Source organism: Anoplopoma fimbria, chromosome 10, assembly GCF_027596085.1.
Source record: "Anoplopoma fimbria isolate UVic2021 breed Golden Eagle Sablefish chromosome 10, Afim_UVic_2022, whole genome shotgun sequence".
NCBI lineage: Eukaryota > Metazoa > Chordata > Actinopteri > Perciformes > Anoplopomatidae > Anoplopoma > Anoplopoma fimbria.
The window spans coordinates 10,859,446-10,884,842 of record NC_072458.1 but is presented as its reverse complement, the minus strand read 5'-3'; the positions used below and the strand labels follow the sequence as shown (position 1 = coordinate 10,884,842).

Here is a 25,397-nt window from a genome sequence, read left to right as displayed (position 1 = left end):
TATGCTTTACATCGTTTAAATACATATATACATATATATTTTCATATATATACATATATATTGTCATATTGTCTTATATTGTCTATTCATGAGGTTAACTGTATTCTATCATCCCGCATCTGCCATAGGGTACAGCAAATTACGCATGCGCACAGCGGGCTCTACGACTTCTAACCAGCGCATGCGCACTTACAAATCCCCAGAACCATCAGCAGCGGCGGTAGCTCAGGTCAGTTAGTTCAGTCAGCAGTCGTCCACGCATCTATCTATATTCCCTTTTCTTAAATTAGCCCCTTTAAGCTTCGCGATACCGCCCCCAATTTCAGCGTCGGTACGGAGCCGTCAGGCCGGGACAGAGACGGAGAGAGAGGCCACGGCCATGGAAGCGCTCGGACCCGGTAAGAAATATGAGAAAATAGAGAGCGAGCAGCGGGGAGAGCGAGCCGTGTGTGGGGCGCGTGTGCACAAGTGTCGCATCACTGGGGGCCGCGGCTGCAGCGAGGCCTCGAAGCTCTGACGGGAAAACAAACCGAGGCCCAGCCCGTGTGTGTGTATGTGTGTGGGACTTTATTTACACCGAGTGGGAGCCACGTTTTGTGCCTGTACAAGGAGAGTTTGTGTTTAAAATTGGTTAACCAGAAATGTCTGCGCGGTTTTATTTATCTGAAGCACGCACTGCTCGTCGTGTCGGGGCTGGCATTGTGTGAGTGGGGATTTAACTAGGACCTTCCTTCCTTCCTTCCGCGTCGTGGTGTGTTTACGTTGTTTGCTCACGATATGTTTCGCTTTAGCCACATAAATGGACCTCATTCCCACAACGAGGTCACACGATACCGTCGAAATTTGTCAAAATGTCCAACCTGTGTCATAAAATGTCCTGCTTAACCATCTACATTTGTACCATCGCCATCAGGAACAGTGCGTCTCTTCGGGCTGCCCTCCGTCCAAGATGACAGCGATGGGTGGGAAAGAAAATAAACGCCAATAAAACGCATGTTACTGGCGACAAATGAGCCGACGAGCTTGTTTTGTGACATGTAACGTTAGTATACTGGTTTTATGCAAGACTGTCACTGGTTCACTTGCCATGCGTCTGTTGGAGCACAGCAGGGATGGATGGCGCTTTTATCGATCAGATCTGCAGGCCAGCTCCATATTATTCTCCTATATGATAACAAAGGCACTTACACAGCAGCGATGCAGTGATCTAATGACAAAGTATGCAAAGAGAAACCAGCCATACTCCTGCACATCCAGCGATACAACGCTTTTTTTTATTGGCCAAAATGTGTGTTTACCTCCCATTCTCCCCCCCCACACACATAGACAAACTGTTCCTCATTTTGTATGTGAAATGCGCCTATGCATACATGAAGCATTGAGTGCAGCTCGCAGAGCAGACATTTTTTTTTTTTGCCTCAGTGAAGAAATTGTTTATTTTTGTTGAATCGTTGACACACATTGCTCACATGTTCTTGAAGAAAGGTGGTGTCATTAAGACCCAGATGCATTTATTAAAGGTGGAAATTAGCTTAGATAAATGTTGAATGCAGGCATGGCGATAACAGTATTGTACAATCATACACATGTGTGTGCGTGTGTGACACACACAATCAGTGCAAGCCATCAAGCTCTCATTTCTGATAACGGCAGCTGTTGCATTTGCTAAATTCACCTGGTACTTCTAGGATTTCCACAAGCCAGCTACATTTCTAAAGGAGGACTAGTATTTGATAAATGTTTACCATGCAAAGGAGAGTATGGATTTAGGCTTTCTGCAGCAGACATTATTTCACATTAATTATGATAAGTAGGGACACATCATTGTGGGGGCTGTGTCCAATACCGATGTCATCTTTATAGAGAGGAAGAGAGACAGAGGAGGCAACTGATGTGCAAAACAAGTTAAGCGTCTTAGATTTCCTAACTGTATTAAGTTGTGTACACTTTGACAAGAGCAGTTTCAATTCTGCAACCGGCTAACTGATTCAAGACTGATGCCCTAGTTTCTTTTTTCAATGCAGATTGACAAACTACCAATAACATCTAGCATTGCATAGAATGTGCCACTTGAGAAATTAGTGTTCACATTGCAAATTTAAATTGTAAAAAATGAGCTACTTCTGGTTCAGTTGTTGGGGATTTCTTCAGAAACATTTCTAGCATTTGCTTCAGTGTGGCTGGAATTCTTTATGTTGGTGTGAATTGAGCCCAAAACGAGCCCCACTCAAATTGAAATTTGAATAACTTGAGCTTGAAATTCCAGATTATCCTGAAACATACGACTCCACTGCATGCAGAGACGGGTGCAAAAACAGCCTTGAGGGAAATTAATGACTACAATTTGTGGTAAAATGGTGGAACAATTGATGATGATTTCAGCGTGATTTATTACACATAAACTAGATATGTGGGTTATTTCAGCATTTGCACTGATTGGATCTTAACTCATTAGTGGAAGTCAATATCAGTTGCTCCTAAAGCAACAGCTAAGAATTAAACTTCTCCACACTGGGTGGGTATTTCCTTCCTGTGAATGATTTTTCACAGTCCAGTGTAGTACCATAATCCAGGTGATTTTGAACATGTGGGCGTCTGCGTGCTCCCCGCTCAGTGCTGTTAGTCTCTGACTCATCACCAGGCCGAGCCATCATCCTCATGCTTAGCTTAAACCCAGCTGTCTCTCTCCTTGATCACACTGTGGTTACCAGGGACATGCATAGCTTTGCTAGGCTCTACAGTGCACAGGTAGTAAACCCTCTCTCATCAAATGTGAGTACACCACACACTCAATCTGATGTTTCTTTAAACGTTAGATCAGCGTAGATTGACAGGCAGGCAATAATCTTTGTACCGTGTTGTGTTGCCCCTTGAAAATGTTGGTGGTCAGTTTGTGCTGGAAGACGCATGTGAACGAGCAGACATATTTGTTTGGCTCCAGTGCAACTGTCATTTTCTGCGCCAGGGAAAGCTAATTTCACTTCCTCTGTGACTCAAAGTAGCTGCAGCTCTGTCTCACTTGGAGCAGAGGCATACAATTACGCAGGAAGTTTGCTTGAAGTTTTTTAAGTAGATGACTAAATGCCACTTTGGAATGAAGGGTCTCTTTGTGATATCCATTAAGAAAATTATAAACATAATTCTGTCAAACAAAACAAAAAAGGATTCAAATACCTGTTCAGATCAAATTAGTGCTCTTCAATAATGCATGACAAGGCTGTTAAAGGGAAGTATAATTGGCATAAAAATGTACACTTTTATTAAAATATGCTTGTGACAAAGATAGAGGGGCGTATTCAGGAAAGAAATCACTAGAGAGAGGGGTGTTTTCAGATGGATGCAATGTTCTTCTGCATATTTGTAGCATTCATTTAATTACTCTGAAAATGTTGGATGGTCAAGTGATTTTCCTCCTGATCTTTTTTTCTTTTTCTTTTTTTTTTCTCTCATATTAGAAGCTGTTGGTGAATTTTTAATGTCTGCTTGCCTGTGTCCATCTTCCCCCACATGACTAAAATATCCTCAGTTGCATGAATGTAGTCCAACGTTTACCCCAAGCTTAACTCTAGTTCCCTATTTGCATACAACTTACCCATGCTTGGTTGCTTTTGCTTCTGGAGTTTTGTATTGATGTCATTTAGTTAGAGCTAAAAATATCAGTTGATACTTTGATGGCTATTGGATAGAGCAAAAATAGTGAGAAAATGACAAACATTCTCTGGTTTCACCTTCTCATCTATTTTGATTTTTCATAGACCAAACAGTTAATCATGAAACAACAATCCTAAATTGCAGCAAACATTTATTATCTTTTCTACTGTGTGCTGTTTCGGTTTTATCAGCTGCTTGTTTTTGTATCCATTGTCTTTCACTTGTTTCATTTTGTTTGTGCTCCTAAACTGATCTGAGACGGTGCTGAATAAAGAAAAACGGAAAACCCAATCAGTTGAAATTATGCTAGAAACAAATTTAGAGCTGAAACAAAACCTTTATTTTTCCACCAGTTGAGTGCGGAAAAATAATCTGCAACAGTTTTGATTATCAAACCAATCATTTCAGTCATTATTATTTTTAAGGCGAAACAGATGAACATCTGAAATCTTTTTTTCGTCATATGTGATAGTGCACAGAATATATGGCTTTTGGACTGTTGGCTCAGACAAACAAGAAATTTGAAGACATTAATTTGGGCTCAAGGACATTTTAACCAACATTTTATATCTGAACAATCAATCCACTAATCAAGAAATTTAAATAATTGTTAGTTACAGCAAAACCCTCAGTTCGTGGTGTTTGCTGTGGTTAGTAAACTAGTTGTGGAGGAAGGATGAGTCCAGGCATTTCATGTTGAGACACACTCCTATCTAAGTGTGGTAGTGTGGCAGCTGAGGAGGCTAAATATAGGTACATCTCTGGTTTTGGTGGAAGAGGAAGACATCAAACTCACTGCGCTGCTCAGCACCAGAGTAAAACCCTTTCTGTATTGCCTTTACATACACCCAATGAGCAGAGAAAACCAAAGTACAATGTCATATAATTCAATACACCGGGTATCTGCCGGTCTTAAAGTCTTCAATGGCATTTAATGTTGGATCCTTTTTAAACAAAGGCCGTAGAAGAGAATAAATTAGTTTTTGTTACTAATTTGGTTGCCCTATTACATAATTCGATGCCATATCATCCCTACTGGCTTTTCGTTGTACTTTCATAATTTGGATGATACTGTAATGTATATGCATTTAATATATTAGTCAATCTTCAGAATATTTTTAATAAATGGCTAGTCATTTAAGTTGTTTTTGAGGTATTTTCTGACATTTTATAGCCTGAAGAATTAATCCAACATGTCAGATTAATGGGTAATGAAAATGAAATTTGAAATGGATGTTAAATTGCATTCTATATGGTATTAAAAGGCCTTGACCTCCCTCAGAAACCTTGAGTACAGCAGTCCTGCAATATGCAGTAGCTCTGTGAAAGCTCAACTTGTGTCAAAGAAGTTTTGACTTAACTCTGAGGTAAATTTTTTGTGGTCATACTTTGCGGATGTGGTGTTGTATACAACTGCATTTTATTCAAGTTACTTTGTCGACCCCCATGTACCTTAAACCATGGACATGTTTTTCTGCTTTTAAAGCCTTCTTGAGAACACTTGAACCAAAATGGAGGCAAAAAGGAATGCGCTTATATTGAATTACAATGCACTTGGAATGCCTTAGTGTGCTTTTGATACATAATGTGTATAGGAGCACTTGGTATGCCTTTTGTTGCCATCGGTAACGAGGCCAGCAGGACAAAGTAGAGTGAATCATCAGATGGTTTGAATCCAAGTCGTGACAAAGAAAAACAGCCGTGCAACAAATAGCTTCTCGTTGGAGACTGTATCACGAGCATAATGAAGATGCGGAAAAGCTGAATGATAGCATAGTATATAATCAAGCTAATGGTTTTGTTTAGTGCGATGGAGATGGAGGGGTTCGGGTAGTGGGGAGCAGGGAGGTGAATTGGGGCCCAGGCTAGATGAGGGCACGTTAGGAAGCGTGTTTTCAGGAAGCGATGGGGAGGGTCCCGATTGTCCATGCTCTCGCGCTTCACTTGCTAACTGGAGCGTGTGGGTGCATGGAGTTCAGGAGGACCCCCGCAGTCCCTTAGCTGTCAGTTAACAAAAGCTTTAAGCAGTCTCCTCCAACCTCCTTCAATACCACCAACACAATGTTATTTTAATATTGTTTGTGTATATATATATTTTGAGAATGCTTTCAGTGCTGGTACAGAGTGATGCATGGCCAGCCAAATAAACAGATCCATTAAGATTGTGACAGATACAGCAGGCGTCACTGTTACATCTTCCATCAACTTAAATGTGAATAAGTGGTGTTGATGTGTGAGATAGCGGTGTCATTATCAGGTTCACTAAGATGAAGCCTGCGGTCTTAAACCATTTAAGACTATATGTTCCTCTATTGCCTGCAGCTTTTTACGCAACAATGCAAGACTCCCAGGCTGCACACCTGTGTAAAGCACGTGCACATACTGCATGTAATGTGTATGTGAGTGAGATGCATGTGTGTGGCGTGCACTGTGTGTAACGGTAATCCCAGACCCTCTGCGTGGCACCCCTCCATATGGCCCCGCTGCTGTCTGTCTGAGAGGAGCTCGGTCTTTGTTTCTGCGTGAGGGGTGGGTGCCCTGTGTGTCTGGGTGGAGCTGGGGGCGGGCCGAAGGATAATTGGAGGTCATTGTTTTCGCCAGCCCCTTGTTGACCCATGTAGGTCAGGGGCCATAGTTACGGATCAATCAATCTGCGTATGTGTGCCGAGGCCATTTCGGTGCATTCAAGCAGGTGTCACTGATGAGATAGTTTGCAACAAGCTCGGCGTTACACCGCCCACATTCATCTCTGAAATCTGACATTTAATGCAAAGATAAGCGCACACACTGTCACTGTCGCCACCTTTGTTCATATTCAAAATAAATGCCAAACATGGTTTATCTGAAGTTGGGTTCTTTTGTGGCGAGGAATCCATGCATTTCTTTCAAGAGGCGGGTAGTTTAAAACCCTCACTGAGAGGAGGACACCGACCAACGTTGCAGGAATTCAACATTTTAGAATTAAGAAAGTTATTGATATTCTTATGCAAAGTAGTGACTCGCATGTCAATAACTTCACTTAGGATCCCCATTGGTTATCACTGAAGTAATAACTATTCTTCCTGGTCTCTAAGATGGTGGTTAATCACAGTCACTTTCCTCTCTGCTCTCTCCAGGCCCGCCCGCCCCTCCCTCTCTGTTTCAGCCTCCGCGGCGTCCCGGCCTCGGCACGGTGGGGAAACCCATCCGGCTCCTTGCCAACCACTTCCAGGTGCAGATTCCCAAGATTGATGTCTATCACTATGATATCGACATCAAGCCTGAGAAACGGCCTCGGAGGGTCAACAGGTAAATCCTCACAACAGGTTTGATCAGTGAATGCACATGGGGAAGGGGAAGTGTCGTCTAAGATGTTGATCATTTTGAGATGCCATTTGCATCTGTAGCTTTCATAAACTCGGAATGCCCGAGGAGAAAATTGTCTCCTTGGGACAACAAGTTTTAGATGATAATAAATAGTTAAATTGGTAAAAGGAAGTATTTTGTTTTATTGCAATGAAGTCACCAGAAATAAGTTACTGGTACGCCTGTGTTTTTGTCTCAACCCGCTTTTGTCCCTGTCTTCTAGGGAAGTGGTGGACACCATGGTGCGGCACTTCAAGATGCAGATCTTTGGAGACCGACAGCCTGGCTACGACGGGAAGAGGAACATGTACACAGCACATCCACTGCCAATTGGGAGAGATAGGGTTGGTATTTCAAACACTTGAACCTCGTGTCATCAGCTTGTACAAACATTCATTTGTGCGTCTTTAAGGGAGAATTTGTTTCAATTTAAGAAAGTAAGCCCAATGATTTGTTCGTATTACGGTGCGAGGTGGCGGGGATGTAAATGCTTTACTGTAATTAGTGTTTGTGGTTCTGTTAGTGGAAGGATGCCAGCTGGATCAGTCTGGAAGGTCTAGATCAGGAATGTGAGACCCGTACTGATGAACTAGGACCTCTAATGGATGATAGAGCCCCAGGCTTCTGAATGCTCTTACAATTCCTTACCTGTTCTGTTTATTTCAACCTAGTCTTGTTTTTTTTTAAATGTATTGTTTTTCCTCCATTGAAGTCGAGTTAAATAAAGTGGTGATGTGTGATTTAAAAAATGGCTTTGATAAGAATGTCATTGGACAGTTTGCGAATGATGCTAATGTTTGTTAATGATAAATAATGTTGTTTTAATTTGGTCTGCTTTCCCTAAGAAGAAGAAGAAAAGTTTACCTTCAAACAATAATATTCAATCATGAATACAGAGATCAATACTAATATCTGTTTTGAATGTGTCAAGTTAGGGGGATATTATTGTTTATAATAATATGCATGTGTGGAAAACTTTAAATGTATTCTTAAAAGCAAATGGTTGGGAATACTTTCACTTTTCTCCTCCTTAAACCAAATTTACACTGGATTTAACGACATTTATTCCACTTCTTGGCTTCTGGCTTACACCTGCGGACTGTTTTGTCTGATGTAAGGTTTTAATGCTGATTAGTCCTTTGAAAGACCAACCAATTTAATGCGTGTTGTGCTCTGTATTTCAACCTACTTTGCCCTCTGGTGTTTTATTGCCTTTTATCTCTCCCGTCACCTGTTCTTCAATCCATTTCCCTCCGCTTATCTTTTGTTTCTTCCTCCCCCTTTGTCCTCTTCCACTCCCTCTGTGTCCTCATCCACCCCCCTCCCCCTCTCTCCATGTCTAGGTGGATCTGGAGGTGACTCTGCCTGGCGAGGGGAAAGATCAGACGTTCAAGGTGTCTTTGCAGTGGGTGTCTGTGGTCAGTCTTCAGATGCTGCTGGAAGCCCTGTCGGGTCACCTTAACGAGGTCCCAGAAGATTCGGTTCAGGCTCTGGATGTCATCACGCGGCACCTGCCTTCCATGAGGTACCGACACTCACCACCTCTGCCTCCTCACAAACACACCACCCTCGTCTCTTTCAAATCTGCTGACAGAGTTATTGCTTTTCATCTTTTATTCGTCTGTATTACTTAATTTCCTGCTGCTGTGTGTCTTTGTGCTCAAATCATATTAAAATTCCCGAACACTAAAGGTTCATTCTTTTAAACGTCGTACTTCAAACAGTAACCTGTACTTATACAAGTCATTCGTTTCATACATACATCATCCCAATCCTGGTCGTCATCCAGATGCCGTCATATAGCAACAATTCTATGATAATTACTGTCCTGTTTTCTGCCTAGCAGAAGACTAAACTTTAACAACATTTTCCCTCCATCTCTGCAACACTTTGCCAATATTGTCAGACTCTCATTTTGATAAGGTCATCTTCATTTTTTTGCATAGCTTTGCAGTGCAGGCAGAATAGCAACTATACCTGCAGGATAGGAACTAGACTTTTGTCATTTGAAGGGGCGTGCACCCACATCAGGGTTTGTAGAACAGCCAGGAGGAACACTCTGAAATGACCTGTGATTGGCCAGAGAATCACGTCAAGGGCTAGATTTTCTAAAGCCAGGAGTAGGTGCAGAAGTCTTCTATCTGACCGCTTGAATTACAATATTTTGAAAGGTTATTATGGATTTTTCTGCCCCATGATGCCAAAAATGAACTGCCCATTACCTACCAGCTTTAAAGGCACATTTCCCTCCACTTTATTTATACCTCTTTTTGTTTATTTGCAAACCTCTTGCAAACATACAATGTGTCTCTTAAATGGTTCTCCACTTCTTTCACTGTCTAATCTCATTCAGAAACCAAAAAGTATTTTTGAGTTCTTGCTATATTTCATGTATGTGTCTTACTTTTTAGCCAAAATATTTCCCGTAATACAAATTTGAAACTTAATCTTGTGAACATTTGATTAATTGGGTCTATCTATTGATGATCTATTATGGGTGGTCAAGACAAGCCTACTTGTTTGACTCTGTTGATTGGTTTGGGTCTGTTATTCAGCTTCTATGTCTTTGTGTGCTCAGGTATACTCCTGTGGGGCGTTCGTTTTTCTCCCCTCCGGAGGGCTATTATCATCCTCTGGGTGGAGGCAGGGAGGTGTGGTTTGGTTTCCATCAGTCCGTCCGTCCTGCCATGTGGAACATGATGCTCAACATCGACGGTAAGATTTGAGTGGAACTAGTTGCCTTCACCTGTGATTTAAAATGTGCTTTGAATACATTCATTCAGAAGCATTCTGTATGGGGCTGATATTTGATGTGGGTGTTAACTGACTGAATGTTATGATGTTCTTATGCTACCCAGCAAGACTAAATGTATTTGTATGCACAAATTCACTGTGTGGAAAACCAACCAAATTTTAGTTTCACTTCCACCATCAGCTACTGTTTCCTCCTATGCCTGGACTGTAACAGTTGACTTTACAATAGACCACTAAAAACTGCCATTATGGAAACTTGGTAGAAAATGTCATCTCTGCTGACGTAATCGTTACATACAGCCTTACTGCCTTGAAACTCCTCTATTACTCAAATTGAACTTCTGGGATTGTATTCCATTGTAAACAATGCATCCCCTTGCATATATATATATATTTTTTTTAAACTTTGGGTTGTTGGCAACCGTTTAGTCAGTTAAAATTGTAAAACTCATTATTTCACAAGACATTTTGGCACTAAAACCAGTTCCTATATCTATTAAAGGTGAAGAAAGTAGGTGAGATGTCCCCCACTGAGACCTAAAACACAAACTGTATTACTCTATAATACAGGGACTTACTCTTCATTTAAAGTACTTGATTACTGGGCTGAGATGGTTTGCCCACTAGATAGATGGTTTGTTTGTATCCACTCTGTAACATTAAGGAGACTTGTTCTTTTGAGCAGAGAAATTTAGCGCTGTGAATGAGATCAGGACATCCATTATGGCTGCATGAATGTGCTTTACAGCTCCCTTTGTTACTCTCCAGTTCCACAGTTTGACCAGACTCTACATGTGATGTACCAAATCCAGGCGTGCTTGCAATTATTGATTCGTTGGACTGATTTGCTGAATACTGTATACATATCTGTTCTAACCCTCAGTGTCAGCCACAGCTTTCTACCGTGCTCAGCCTGTGATTGAGTTCATGTGTGAGGTGCTAGATATACAGAACATCAACGAACAAACCAAACCACTGACTGACTCGCAGCGCGTCAAATTCACCAAGGAAATAAGAGGTAAGCACTCAATACCAGGGCACACACGCATACACATCTCTATCTATCCCGATATTACCAACAAGGACAAAAGGGGCCAATGTTAACAGACATGCATACCTACTGTGACTCACTGTGTATCAGATATTTCCATGCAGAGATTACAGATAGGTGCTGGCCTGCAGGGCACATGCATGTTTGTTTTTATGCACAGTGCAAGAACTAAAGAAGCTGCACCCACTCACATATAATCATGCTACACACACACACACACACACACACACACACACCACTAAGCCTACACCAATGCTGCTCACTTGTTCTTAGCCTCAGGGTGACATAGGATCGCGTTTCAGAAATAAGAAAATATGTCCATGAGATTCACAATAGTACTAAGAACGGGTCTCCTGAATACAGATTTTATATATAACTCTCCGATATTTTTTGAATGTAAGAAAATACAGCTATTCCAAGCAACTCCAGTTTCTCTTTGTCTTCACTCTTGTCATTGTAAATACAAAAAGAACCACAAAATAAACTTGCAGGAAAAATGGGATTTTTTTTAGATAGTGTGGAATTTCAGCTGCATATTTTCTACGGTAGACTCATGTAAGCTTTCTGTTTTGGACCGAGTCGTGACAAATGTGTATAGGGAAGCTGCAGAGAGCTGAAACACTCTGACCACAATTGACTGCCATGTCAGCATTTGTCTTTATCGTGGCCTGAAAACTTCAGTAGAGGAACATGAGAGTACGATTCCAACGTGCTAAATTTAAAGATCTCGTCATATTTGAAATTCGAAAGTAGGCACTGCCTCTGAACGTTGTTTCTTATATGTTTTTAAACAGGGTTGAAAGTTGAGGTAACACACTGTGGTCAAATGAAGAGGAAGTACCGTGTGTGCAACGTGACACGCAGACCTGCCAGCCACCAGACGTAAGTGTCTACACTTGTCAGCTTGTTCACCGTCATATGTCAGCAATGGCAACACTGCAGTGTACTAAAATCAACTAAGTAGTCATAACATTGTAAGATCTTGTAAACATACAATGAACCCTGTAAAGATACAATGAATGAATGAATCCTGTTTTGTGTTTTTGTTTTATATTCTCATGTGGACTTTCTGTGTGCTTCATTCACATTTTCCATTTATTCACAGGTTCCCCTTACAACTTGAGAACGGCCAAGCCATGGAGTGCACAGTAGCACAGTATTTCAAGCAGAAGTACAATCTGCAGCTCAAATATCCACATTTACCCTGCCTGCAAGTGGGGCAGGAACAGAAGCACACCTACCTTCCCCTGGAGGTGAGAAGGAGCCTGTTTTGATGTTTGAAATATGAAATCTCATTATTTTAGTTGAGGGTTTGGTAACATTCTCCCTTTTTAGTTTCCTGCTGTGGTCCCTCCCATCTGATCTATTTTAATTTGACTTAAAACCTAGGATCCTTGTATTTGCTCTTGTACTCATCTGAAATGTTTCTTCCTGCTCGGTAGGTCTGTAACATAGTAGCAGGCCAGCGCTGTATCAAGAAGCTGACAGACAACCAGACGTCCACCATGATCAAAGCTACAGCCCGCTCAGCCCCCGACAGACAGGAAGAGATCAGCCGACTGGTGAGTGCTCAAAGGACATTTGCTTGATTTTTCTTTCAGGACTTGTAGTTGTTTAAGTTCTAGACACCCATGTGAGCTCATGCCTAGTCCACACACACACACAGGTATTTTTTTCAAAGTGTTTTGTTCTTCGTTTACACCCCGACCCGGTTTTGGGTCACTTAAAATGGAGCTTTTGTAAAACTCTGGCCAGGGTGAAGATCAGAAACTCTGTAGACGGAGAAAACTGAGTTTTTTGCTTGTAACTTCAGAGTGAGCAACGTTATTAACTTTTTTCACAAATGAGGCGACTTGTCATGTAACTGCGGCATAAACGCATCCATGAACGAAGAAAGTGGCCGAATAACCTTTTTTTGCTCTTTTTTTATTTTCACTTCTCCAGCAACCCTGGTCCAATTCGTCTCCTTAACGTTCTCCTTGTTTCCTCAGGTCAAAAGTAACAGCATGGTCGGGGGCCCGGATCCTTACCTGAAGGAGTTTGGCATTGTGGTACACAATGACATGACAGAAGTGACAGGGCGTGTGCTCCCAGCGCCCATGCTGCAGTATGGGGGCCGGGTGAGTACAGACACAGGGCGGGACTGTGGCAGGGTGAGTACTGGACGGGGGCTGCACTCTGGGGTTGCAAGCATGACAGGTCGAACAGGGTGGGGGGCATCAGAGTGAATGCTGGGAAAATGGAGGGGGGAGATCCAGGTTTGCAGAGGTCACTTACTGGAAGGGTGAAGGAATTTATGATGTTTTATTTTTGATGATTTATTGAACAGTGGATTTCCGAGCAAATTTGAGATGGATGAATATTGAAATACTTAATTAAAAATTAAAAATGACCTTACTATTGAGTAAAAACACAAATGTGCAAAAGGGGAGAGGCTTTCGTAGGCACCCCTGGTTACTGAAGATATTTTCTCCATAGATCACCTCTACTGCTTGGACAGTCATCACATTTCCCTGAGTTGAATCATCAGTACAAAAGATGAACTACTCTGTTAGAAGATTTGTTGCTACTTTCTAAAAAGTTGCACGTACAAGTATGTGTACTTATGAACATGAGGTGTGAAGTTAACGACTCCCAAGGTGCATTTCTGTAAGAAACATCCAATCACAGACCCAGAGTTTCTGTTATGTGTGAAGCTAATGGCCAGCAAAAGTTTAAGATTACAGTGTTGTAGCGTAATTCATCAAAAATTGAGCCAGTGAGTTAATTTGTGCAGATTTTATTATCACTACATCCCTGATTTGCTCCTCTGATTGCTTCTTCTCCATGGCAACGGCGGCTGATGCTCATTGATTTGTAGTATTTGGAGAGCTGTCCACTATGCCAAACAGATGGAGAAACAGGATTTCTTCCTCATTTTTTTTCAATGTGTTAAATTGAGGTAGCCATTAAAAGGAACGCTTCAATTGGGAATACAGATTCTATGGAAAAAACACCCTCGAAACCAGCGCCTACTGTATTATGCAACTCTCTTTACAGTTTATTAATTCAGGTGGTGACGCGATAACAGCATTCAACTTAATTATAGGCAGACCTGGAACTTGCCCTGTGTTACACTCCTGTGGTGCATCTCTGCAGTCTGTTAAGTGCACCTCTTTTAAATACTCTTTCCCTTCACTGACAGTTTCTAAGTATGTAGCTATTGCGCTGCATGTGCAATAGATAGAGGCTTTGTTTTTTATTGACAATAATCTGTAAGTGAAGGAATGGAGATGAGTAGTAAGTGACCGCAGACTGCTGAGATTCCCCCACTGAATCTCAAATCAGAATCTGCATTCAACTTGTCAACAGAAAACATAAATCTGCATTTTTATCTGGACACACCTTTTGACTGATAAGAGAGAGAGAGAGAGAGGCTGACTTGAGATTCAAGGATTTTGTGTAAGGGGGGATGAATGGATGTGCTGCGAACAGGAGGACGATAAGACTCGTAGCCACCCAGCATTATAGTAAAACCTGTCTGAAAGATTTACTTTTTAAAGCCCGTTTGACTTTTATTCCCATCTGAAAATGAAAAGATTCATATAAATACTAAAGGTGCTGGAATACAACAACCCATTCAGAGGCAGCGTTCAATGATTCCTCTAAGACAAGATGAAACTTTATGGATCCCTATGGGGAAATTGGTTCAGTGTATGGGCCAGCTTTTCCCTTTTATACTCTCTGCTAAATCTACAATTGTTTTTTCACAGAATTACAGCAGATTGTTGCTCTTATATTCCAGTGCCAAGCTTAAATCCCACTATTGGCTGCCTGAACTATACGTTGGTTAATTTACCCAAGATCCTATTACAACACTCTCTTTCTGAAAGGCTTGGAGACTTGCCTGCTGGGATATCGAGTCTAATCGGCTTCCAGAGAAATGCCCTTAAATGTAGACTGAAAGCTTTTCCCATTTCCGTGATCACTTGTGATGAATGAAATGAACACAAATTCATTATAAAATGGCATGGTTGGACACACAGTTGTATCAAAGTATTCACAAAATGAACACTACCTGAAGGGACTGTATGTACAACATGTGAGATGGGAGAAGCAGCAGTCTATTTCCTGTGTAACATTCACTGTGATGGAGTTTTGATATTATTGAAAACAACCCGTAATCATTTATTAGTTAGTTTCAATCCTGTGTCTATGTTTAATATATTTGAGACAATCTTGTAATGAGACGGAGATGCTCTTAACTTTTTCTGGCACACCACACTCAGGTAGTTCATTGTGGTCGCTTGTTTTGTAGAATAAAAACTCTTAATGGCCTTTGGCAAATCTTGTTAACTTAATGGAAAGCCACTGCCCTTTGAGTTTGTATTCACAACCTCTCGAAGTAGGAGCACTCACCTAATGACGTGTCTTCTAGAAGATACAATACTCTTGTTCGCTGTTCATGACAGGAAGTTATAAAACCATGACATTTATGTGGAATAAATAAATTAACATTTATGTCTGCGAAATAAGTCTTGCGATGCTATGAATAGACTGTGTATGTCATGCACAGATTATTGCTTTAGGTTTGTCTGTATATGATATGTGCATCAAAGTGTGCGTAGGGCTGTAGTATCGTCTGTATTGGCTCATCCAACCGGGGGGTTGACTAAGAAGACAGGGACTCTCTCCGCAGAATAAAACCGTGGCCACGCCCAACCAGGGCGTGTGGGACATGAGGGGGAAGCAGTTCTACGCCGGCATCGAGATCAAGGTCTGGGCCGTGGCCTGCTTCGCCCCACAGAAACAGTGTCGAGAGGACCTGCTCAAGTGAGTCAACTGTTGTGATGTTGTTTGCGGCTTTTCATAATGAGATCTTTCCCAGAAATGTACACGAGAAGGGCCAAGCATGCAGCATGGCACTATAGAGTGGTGCAGGAATGAGTCCTAAAACCCGGTAATGAGTCAGCGTTTTTAGCACTCACAGTTCCATATTCTCCAAGTCAATGTTTTTGTTTATTAATGGGTTTTTGATTAGATGCCTGAAATAAGGTATGTGGTTAACACAAGCTTAGGAGTCGTTAATGATTTTATCGAAGATATAAAATGTATCAGTAAACAACCCTCTCAAATTTCAAAGCGAAATCTTGAAGATTTTAAGTATCTTAAAAGAGGCTGTTGCCAGCAAGTGGCTTAATGAGACTAATCAACTTAATCACGCCATCTTGTCTGCCTTTACAGACTTGTGTACACTCTCACTTATGCGACTGGGGCATAGTTTATTTATAGCCTAACTATAGCTTTTAACTTCTGGCAATTGCATTAACGCTGCAAAAATCCTAAAAGTGGTGTTCATTTGTGAACATGATCATGCTTAACATCGTCAAAGTATCAGTAACGTGTCTTTGCCACAAAGCCTATTTTCTACAAAAATCCAATGAAAAAATCCTTTTTGCCTTTTTCTTGAGGGAACCAGTGTGATGCTAACTTACTGGTTGACCTACAAAAATGTCATCCCTGCACCGCACTATGGATTGAAATGTCTGTTGGTCCACCACTTTGGTCCAGACTTAAATATTTTCAACAACTATTGGATGGATTGGCACATATCTCTGTACAAACATTCCTCGTTGACAGATGATGTATTCTAATGACTTATGTGAGCCTCTGACTTTTCCTGTAGCGACACCATAAGGTTTATATTTGTGGTTTTGAACGAAAAAACCTTTGCACTGATTGTCATGACATAAAGTTTTCCCCTCAGAATGATTAGTAATAACCTTGTTGAACCCTTAACTTTCCATCAGCACCACCATTCGGCCATATTTTGAATTTATCCATTACTTGAGTTTATGACCGACTATCACTTTAGTATCATCATCAGCCTCATCTGTACTTTGTGTTTAGTGCTGGTTAGCATGCAAACACTAAAACAAGATTGTGACCATGGTCAACATGACACCAGCCAAAGGATATGTTAGCACTGTAAACATGTTTGCTTGCTGATTTGCGCATTTAGCTCACAGCTGAAGTACAGCCTCTCAAAGCTGCATGTGTGGTAGACTCTTAGTCTTAATTACAACCTGCAGTTACAATGGTCTTGCATACATATAATAAATGTCTTTCTCCCTGCCACTGATGACATCTGATGAGTGTTCAATCCTTTTCAAATAGGAGCTTCACTGACCAGCTGCGAAAGATCTCCAAGGATGCTGGGATGCCCATTCAAGGCCAGCCATGTTTCTGTAAATACGCCCAAGGAGCCGACAGTGTGGAGCCCATGTTCAAACACCTCAAGATGTCTTATGTAGGTCTGCAGCTGATTGTGGTCATCCTGCCCGGCAAAACGCCAGTCTATGGTAAGAAATTGACAAATGACAATTACTCTACAGCAAATTAGGCAGGTTTTAAACAGCATTTTTGTGATATTTATCTTGGTTATCTCCGTATTTGTCCACAGCTGAGGTGAAGCGGGTGGGTGACACTCTCCTTGGCATGGCAACCCAGTGTGTGCAGGTGAAGAATGTAGTGAAGACGTCCCCTCAGACCCTCTCCAACCTGTGCCTCAAGATAAACGCCAAGCTGGGAGGCATCAACAACGTCCTGGTGCCTCATCAGAGGTCGGCATGGATTTGAATGTTATTGACGGTTCAGATTCTTTCTGAATGCATGTATTCTGTTAATCCTGTAGTGAAGAGCAATCAAAGTGTTAATAATATACAGCATCTTTTATTAATATTTTTGTGTGGAGCTTAGATTCTGAGAATCAAATTCAGTTGTTTTTTCTTTGTATAATGATATTTAAATCTTTTTTCTCATAATTTTCCTCATATTGTATTTCTAAACCAAGAACAGTGCTAAGAAATAGGGTGTACAGGCCTGTAACACAAAGTCCCTTCTCTTTTCTTATATAAGACGAGGCGAGATAAACCTTTTATTTATCCCGAGGGAAATTGCTATTCAGCAGTTGCAATAAAAAGCGGGCAGAGGGGAAATATAAATGTCCAAGATAACAATAACTTTTATGTCCTGTTCTTGGTTCAGGCCCTCTGTGTTCCAGCAGCCCGTCATCTTCCTGGGTGCAGACGTCACACATCCTCCAGCAGGTGATGGGAAGAAGCCGTCCATCGCAGCGGTGGTGGGCAGCATGGACGGCCACCCCAGCCGATACTGCGCCACGGTGCGAGTCCAGACGTCTAGACAGGACATATCCCAGGTAACAACACTGTGTGTGCACTTATTAGAGAAAGGGACATTTTGATTTTCATCGTTCCTTTAAAATGCATCACTTTGGCACGATCTGGTCTGAATTTATAATGCTGTTACTAACAATGAATGTAAATATTTCCATTTTCAGTTGTTCACCTTTGATCTGAAGTTTACTCTAAGTTTTTGTTAACAGTGCCCTACTCCTCCACCCAATCAGGAGCAGCTCTTCAGCCAGGAGGTAATCCAAGATTTAACCAATATGGTGCGAGAGCTGCTCATCCAGTTCTACAAGTCCACTCGCTTCAAGCCCACACGAATCATCTATTATCGTGGCGGTGTGTCTGAGGGACAAATGAAACAGGTGAGAGCTTTGAGGTGTTTGCGAGTCCCAAGGGTGACCTACTAGGCAGGAATGGCAACTATGATTCATTTTGAGAGGAGGCTGTCAAAATCTGTATGTACTTTGGATTTGCACCTTATTGTTGTCTTAGACTTTTATATTGCACCCTTTATATTTTCACACATTTCACTTTGAATTGCAACTGCTGCACAGCAGTTTCCCTTAGCACAAATACAGTTTTATCTGAAAATGATATGCAATAGTAGTATATCAAGCCAACGCGTTGCAAAGGATACCTCTCAAGTTTGTGTGTGTCTTTTGTTTGTATATTCAGGTGGCGTGGCCGGAGCTGATAGCCATCAGGAAGGCCTGTATCAGTCTGGAGGAGGATTACAGGCCGGGCATTACCTACATTGTAGTTCAGAAACGTCACCACACTCGTCTCTTCTGCTCTGACAAAGCTGAGCGGGTCAGTAGGAGTTCACCCTTCTAAGATGTTTGGTATTTAATTGCGTTCTATTGTGCAACGCTGTATTGTGCGAGTCTTGACTGTAATCTGACTGGTCGTCTGCTGCAGGTGGGGAAGAGTGGTAACGTCCCAGCAGGCACCACGGTGGACAGCACCATCACACACCCGTCCGAGTTCGACTTCTACCTGTGCAGCCATGCTGGGATCCAGGTAAGGGTCACACCAGTTCATAGTTGAGGTTTTCACAAAAAAAAAGCTGTCCAGCTCACTCCAGTTCTCCAAGTCAATTTTGCAGTTTGGAAATGGTGGATGGATTTGGCACATGCACACAAGGAAATTATAAATTGTGGTTAAAGCCGATTATTATTTCAGTGCAAATTGTCTTCAAGGGTACAGCAATATTTTTTTTTTCCTGTGGTTAACACGGTAATGATGCTTAAAGACAATAATTGGCCTGATTTGGATGAGTCTTCGAACCATCAGAAGGTTTGGCTCATAATTAAAGTGACACACTTCCCACAAATCTCTTCAGTATGAGACACTAGTTCCCTATAAATTCCAAAGATGGCTGTAAAATGTGGCAGCAGACAGACCCTTCCAGTGGTTTGTGCATATTACAACATTTGCTTCCTGCGCTTCAATTTGTCAGGAAAACTGCTCTGTCTTAGCTCACCTATTATTATTTCTTTAAAGAATTTCTGTATACAAATAGAACAAATTGGTTTGTCAGTTAAGCCAATAAGTGAGCAAGTATAGAGTGGGCCAGAAGCAGTGTATTTAGATGGTGTGTTAGTCCGAAGGGTGAATTTAAAAAATAAAAGAAAAAGAAAGTTCATGTACTTTATCTGACAAGATCTGCAGTTGGGACCAAATGAAACTATTCTTTTTTTTTTTTTTTTTTTTTGTGCCACCAAGTAAATAAAGGGCACTTCATCAAACTAGATGAAATAATCAGTATTGACATGTACCATGTTACGTCCTCCCTCAGGGAACCAGTCGTCCGTCTCACTACCACGTCCTGTGGGACGACAACTGTTTCACTGCCGATGAACTGCAGCTCCTCACCTACCAGCTGTGCCACACCTATGTCCGCTGCACGCGCTCCGTCTCCATCCCAGCACCGGCCTACTATGCCAGGCTAGTGGCTTTCCGAGCCCGCTATCACCTGGTGGACAAAGACCATGACAGGTGAGGAAACCGTCAATATCTGTGGGTCGTGTTCTAGAAGGACATTTCAATGGGATAGTGTTTTTATTTTATTATTATTATAATGTTTTCCAGTTTGGATGCGTTTGTTGGATAGAGATTGGACCTCTGACCTACCATAACACCTCTCCTGATTCTTGCTTTCATCGCTGTGCCCTCCGTCTCCTGCATTTTTGTGACGTGATTTCATTCCTGACAGTCAAACTAAACTCTGCCTCTCTCTGTCTTGCAGTGCTGAAGGAAGCCACGTGTCGGGCCAGAGTAACGGCCGGGACCCCCAGGCGTTGGCCAAGGCAGTTCAGATCCACTATGATACCCAGCACACCATGTACTTCGCCTGAGCTAGCGAGCATGTCAGCCAGTCCACCCGCGGATTCCCTTTCTTCTTCTTCTGTCTTCTTAATCTATTATTTGCCAGTCTCTCTCTTCTTCTCCCACATCTTTCTCTCTGTCTTTGTAGTTTTGTCTCTTTCTCTTCACAATCACTCTACATTTTCTGAATCTGCACCAAAGCGGCTCTCGGACAAGGGGGGGGGACCTGCTGTGTCTCAAAATGTCCAGCAGGTTTTTTATTTTTATTTCAAGGAACAATCACCAACCAGCGTTCCCAATCGAGCCGCCTCTCAAACCAGCAATCCAGCACTGCAAACCCCCGAGGGGTTTCCAATGCACAAAAGGAGAAAAATTATTTAAAAAAAACACGAAAAAACAAAAACAAACCATACACACACCTACTACAAGTTGAGCCATTATTTTTTGAGTTTGTTTTTGTTTTTTCTATGTGAATGTCTGCACTCTTGTGTTTGTAAGATACACTGAGCAAGGGAGTGGACTGGCACAATGTGTGTCAGTCAGCGCAGCTCTTAAGCTCTCCCAGCTAAGCAGGACTCTTATCTACTTTTACCTCAAAGCCCCTTTGGGCAAAATCTGTCACAAGGTCTTGGGTTTATTGGGTGGTCTGGTGGGAACTCTACATGAAGAGATGGAGGGGAGTCGACCTTTTTGAGAATGATATATATTTTTTTCCTTTTTATGAGCGTGTGTTTTAACCTTTTTCTCCTTTACGGTCTTTAACAAGCGAGGTGACCTGGGTGTCCATGCCCATTACTGTTTTCCTCCCATCTTAGCGAACAATATACGCATGTCTGAACGTGTGCGTGCGCATCTCTGTATATACATGTACTGCTGTATGAGTGTGTGTTTGTTTGTGTGTGCGTGTGTGTGTGCGTGTGTGTGTTTCATGGCAGGCCACTGAATTGTAAAGGGAAATCAAGGCGATAACTGCTGTAAATGCCTCAGATTTGTTGTTTTTATATTCACACATACAGTACATATAAGCATATATTTACATCTATAGAGCAACTTTGAGACATATGACTTAAACAGGCCTCATAGAGGCAGGTGTGGGTTTTTGTAGCGGCCCTGGGTCACTTGTTAATTGAAATGCTTTGAGTTACATTTTTTTAATGGTTGGGGATTTGCACATTTGGGAGCCAAATGCTCCTTTTGTGCCTCAAAACATCATTGGATCCCAGAAAAAGGCAACTAAATTAATTTCATTAGCAAGTGAAGTCAGGTCTGACTGTGTAGCAGTGGTGACCGTGGTCTGGCCTGGGACTGGCTCAGCATTGGGACCTGTTGAATGGCTGAAGGCATTAAACACAGAGTATGGTCTTTATCAGCCTTGCTGTCTGTGTGAAGAGCAGGATCTTATTTTTCTTTGGACCTGATTATCTGAAAGATTATATGATGACACTGCTGGACATTGCTTTTTTTCTTTTTTCTTTTATTTCTTTTTTTGGTTGTAGAAGTAGTATCAAGGGCCGGAAACCAACGTAGTTTTTTGAGGTCTCCTTTGCTAATATTGGCCAATTCATTGCACTGACCCGGGACGCTAGGCAAGCAACAGAGGGCACTCTCAATCTCTCTTACCTTTATGCATTTATACATACGAATCAACAAAGCAGATTTGTAAAAGTTTAATATAAGATGTTTTGTGGTTATCTTCAAAAAAAAAAAAAAAAAAGAAGCTGTTTAGAATAAGTAGTTTACCATGGATGTTGTTGTTGTCGTTATCGTTGTCAATGTTGTTACTATCGTGATGAAATTTTATGGTCGGCGGCAGAGCCAGTGATATAGTTACTAGTGCGACTTCAGGAATAGACATCGTTGTTGAGCTGCAGGTTAGGGCGTAGAGCTTTGGGTTTGGAAATTATTTTGTAGCATTCTGGCTAACGGTGAGAAGAAGTAGGCCCCAGGATGGATGAATTCACGCTTCCTCTGTAGGGTTTTCGATGCGAGTGAAATGTAGCGTATCACTTAGCTGGTATCGGTTGGTTTTGATCAGAGAGATGGAGACAATCAGGGATTGTAATCAGAATGAACCTAGATTAAGGGATTTGTTTAAAAAAATGGTTTGCGATAGGCAATGAGTTTGAATTTTTAGACTTTTTAAAAATGGTTTCTATTACTCTGTGTGTATTTGAAGTATACCCACCTTAAGGTCTCTGCTATTTGACGGTGTTTGTTTCATATTTTTATGCATTTTTAACACTGGATTAAATGAATTGACAATAAGCATAAGCACTGCCCATGGACCTTCCCCCTCCCTTGTGCGAACGGTCACCATGGAAACCGTGGCGGCATCGACGATGTGCTGTGGCGACGGTTGCACCAGTTGTGCCCCCCTTCAGTTGCGGTCGGGTGAAGAGTTTTGGAGAAACAGTCGACGTGCACGCCTCATCAGGAGGGGACAGCTCATGGAAACCCTTTTGTAATAAACCACCCGTAAAGCAGCAGGTTTACTATGAATGAGTTTGAGCGCCGGCCTGTTGAAGGCGTGGGCGTTGGCGGCGGACAGGAGCAGGAAATGAGGAAGGACGAGTCGGGGGGCGGGGGTGGATTGGGAGGGTGTTGTCCAGGCATGGCATGCAATAAGTTTTAGTCTTTGTTGAAAGGGGGCGGATCAGTTTTTAAAAACGTGCACTAGATTCACCAAGCCAAGTGGGCTGTGATCCAACATTCATGTGGCATCTTAAGACGGAGAATGATTTGACTTTTTAAACTCACGAAAATATTTGATCATAAACTCCAGTCAGATAAATGATCACTCCCTTTTGTTTGTAACATGACATTGCAAAGCAATATTTACCCAGTTGTAGTTTTCAAATGTGGAAAAACAAAGCTATAATTCTACTCATTGTGGTTGTTGGTCTCTCACTATTGTGTATCTGTACTTTATTTTTTTCTTTATATTTTTTTCTTTGTCTTATTTGCTTGTATCAATCAGTGGGAATGTGCATTTGGTGGAATAGTTACGTAGGCTTTAGACAATTTTCTTTAAAGTAACAAAATGTAGACTTTGCTCGCCTGCATGCCAGAGTATTGTCCTTTTTTAAAAAAGAAAAAAAAAAAAAAAACTTTTTGGGAATCATATTTATTATGAGAAAGAGAAAATATAAACGCTTTTTTTTTTTCTGGGGGGTAAATGTTTATCAATTTAGTGGGACTGTTTTAGGCTAGCAATATTTGTCAAGTCTCTCTTAAGATGCATTTTAAAGATTCCTACACAAATGTCAGTGATTTGGGAGGTACAAGCTCTTCTCTGAGGCGAGGTGGGGTCGGCTCTTTGCGTCGTGTCCAAATTCAAACGAGGTACTTTCTTCAAACGCGGGCCGTTAAAGACCGAACCCCCTCTCCTCTTTGCCAGGTTATCGCAGCGAGTATCCATTTTGTCTCCTCGTTCCTGGTTTGTACCTTTGGCCACGCCTCTTGGTGGGGGGGAGCTCTCCCGTACCCATGGCAACTCTGCTGACCCCTCACAAATGCACTTCCTCTTTGTGAAGGGGGTCCCCATGGCATCAAGGGAGCAGTATTACCTCTTTTTAACCTTTTTAAAAAAATCGATCCATAATTCTTTCTGTGCCCCGATAGAGAGAGCATGAATTATTTTAAAATTCCTCTCACTTTGATATATTGTTATATCTTAACGGATTTGTAATTTGACATTGTGTATTGTGTATGTTCATATATTTCTTTTGTTTTCCCTCTTTGGTTCGTTTTTTTGGGGGGGGTTTGTTATAGCTCTGCTCTGTTCAATTTTTTTTGTTTTCTGCTAGTGGTCTCTGAAGTGTCTGACAGCAATAGAATCATAGAATTGGAACATTCCAATTCTGTGAATGAACGGAACCCTTTCTGACCGGTTATGGGGGGCGGGGCATGTTCTTGCTCCGCCCCCCAAACAGAGAGCCATTCACTCGCTGTTATTGCTATTTTGTGACATGTTCAAATTCTTTCTTTCTTTTATTTTTTTTAATTTTTTTTTAGCCTGCAGGGAATTCTTGTGTTAATGTGCAAAGTAATAAATTGGTATTTTATGCCTATAACGTAGCCGGTGTGTTCTCGTCATTGTATGTCCTTATTGAACAATTGACACCAAGGTCTCTGTGTGCATGTGTCCTGTCACTAGATGGCCTTCTTCACCAGGGACGGTAAACAGGATCACACGATTACTGAGAACAGTAAAACATTAATGATCTATCCATTCCTTCACCTTGATGGTCATCTTAGATCAGCTGAACGAGGCATTAAGCTCTCTTATTGTCTTTATAGACCTGCGTTCTGTCCATGTTTACAAACATAGATGCAGTCATGCTGAACTTCCTTTTTAACTTGGCCCACATCAAGAGCGGTTAAGAATTCATCCTTCTCTTTACACTGAGTTAATGAAGGGACCTGAGGATCTGTGGGCTATACTCAACTAGAACACTTGTATATTGGATATACTGTCACTCGAGGCCTTATCTAGACATGTAAAATGCAAAAATTGTAATTAATGAAGCTGCCAGTACCTGGGCTAAACAAATGAAGGAATAGGCTGCTCTGTATTCCTTTAATAATAAATGTCTTTAGTGTGTTGTCAGTCTGTAACAAAAGTCCACTGAATTTACAAAGTATTCAAATGATCCACTTACATTTTTATTTTTTATTACACCATGCTTTTTTTTTGTTGCCTTTTATAACAAAGAGATGTATAGAAATGGACTGAAAAGGGGGGGAGAGAGGACAACATGGAACAAAGGGCCACGGGGCACCCCTCTTCTTATTGGTTCATTACCATAAGTGCACTTACACACAGATGTCTCGGGCTGATAAAGTGTAAGATCCCTACTTAGTATCGATGGAAATGTAAGAGAAGCAGTGACAAAGGGAAGCTGAGGTTCAGTGAAATAGAGGAGCAATGGACCACAAAGAGAGTGTGTATGTTTTTAACATAGTTGTATTTATGATCAATATGAATTGTACTGATGTTGGGAACAACTGTGGCGGATCTTCTGTTCTATTATTTTCAAAAAACATTTAAGAAGTGTATTTTTTTTGTCCCCTCCCCC

The 25,397-nt window shown here is 41.6% G+C and overlaps 2 protein-coding genes across 8 annotated transcripts in view; both read left to right on the top strand.

Moving 5' to 3' along the window:
- cldn35 (claudin 35) overlaps positions 1-25,397 on the top strand; it is a 242,449-nt gene that overhangs the window by 214,056 nt on the left and 2,996 nt on the right. The window lies entirely within an intron of this gene.
- Positions 209-24,396, top strand: ago4 (argonaute RISC component 4). Of its 7 annotated transcripts, none has more exons than XM_054606399.1 (19): positions 209-398; positions 6,768-6,939; positions 7,220-7,340; positions 8,340-8,521; positions 9,575-9,711; positions 10,634-10,768; positions 11,596-11,683; positions 11,907-12,054; positions 12,244-12,363; positions 12,793-12,921; positions 15,480-15,613; positions 16,958-17,142; positions 17,244-17,403; positions 17,828-17,999; positions 18,210-18,353; positions 18,667-18,801; positions 18,910-19,011; positions 19,790-19,989; positions 20,240-24,396. In XM_054606399.1, exons 1-19 carry the CDS (start codon positions 380-382, stop codon positions 20,346-20,348), a joined length of 2,592 nt encoding a protein of 863 aa, XP_054462374.1. In that variant the 5' UTR covers positions 209-379; the 3' UTR covers positions 20,349-24,396. The 7 variants fall into 7 exon arrangements, with proteins under 7 accessions (XP_054462374.1, XP_054462373.1, XP_054462371.1 ...); XM_054606398.1 differs by having other exon boundaries at positions 18,186-18,353; XM_054606396.1 differs by having other exon boundaries at positions 15,465-15,613; positions 18,186-18,353.

Coding starts and splice junctions, on each gene's coding strand:
- ago4 (XM_054606393.1), top strand. Junction 15,614..16,957: donor TGTCGAGAGGACCTGCTCAA/GTGAGTCAACTG, acceptor CTTTTCAAATAG/GAGCTTCACTGACCAGCTGC. Junction 17,143..17,243: donor CGGCAAAACGCCAGTCTATG/GTAAGAAATTGA, acceptor ATTTGTCCACAG/CTGAGGTGAAGCGGGTGGGT.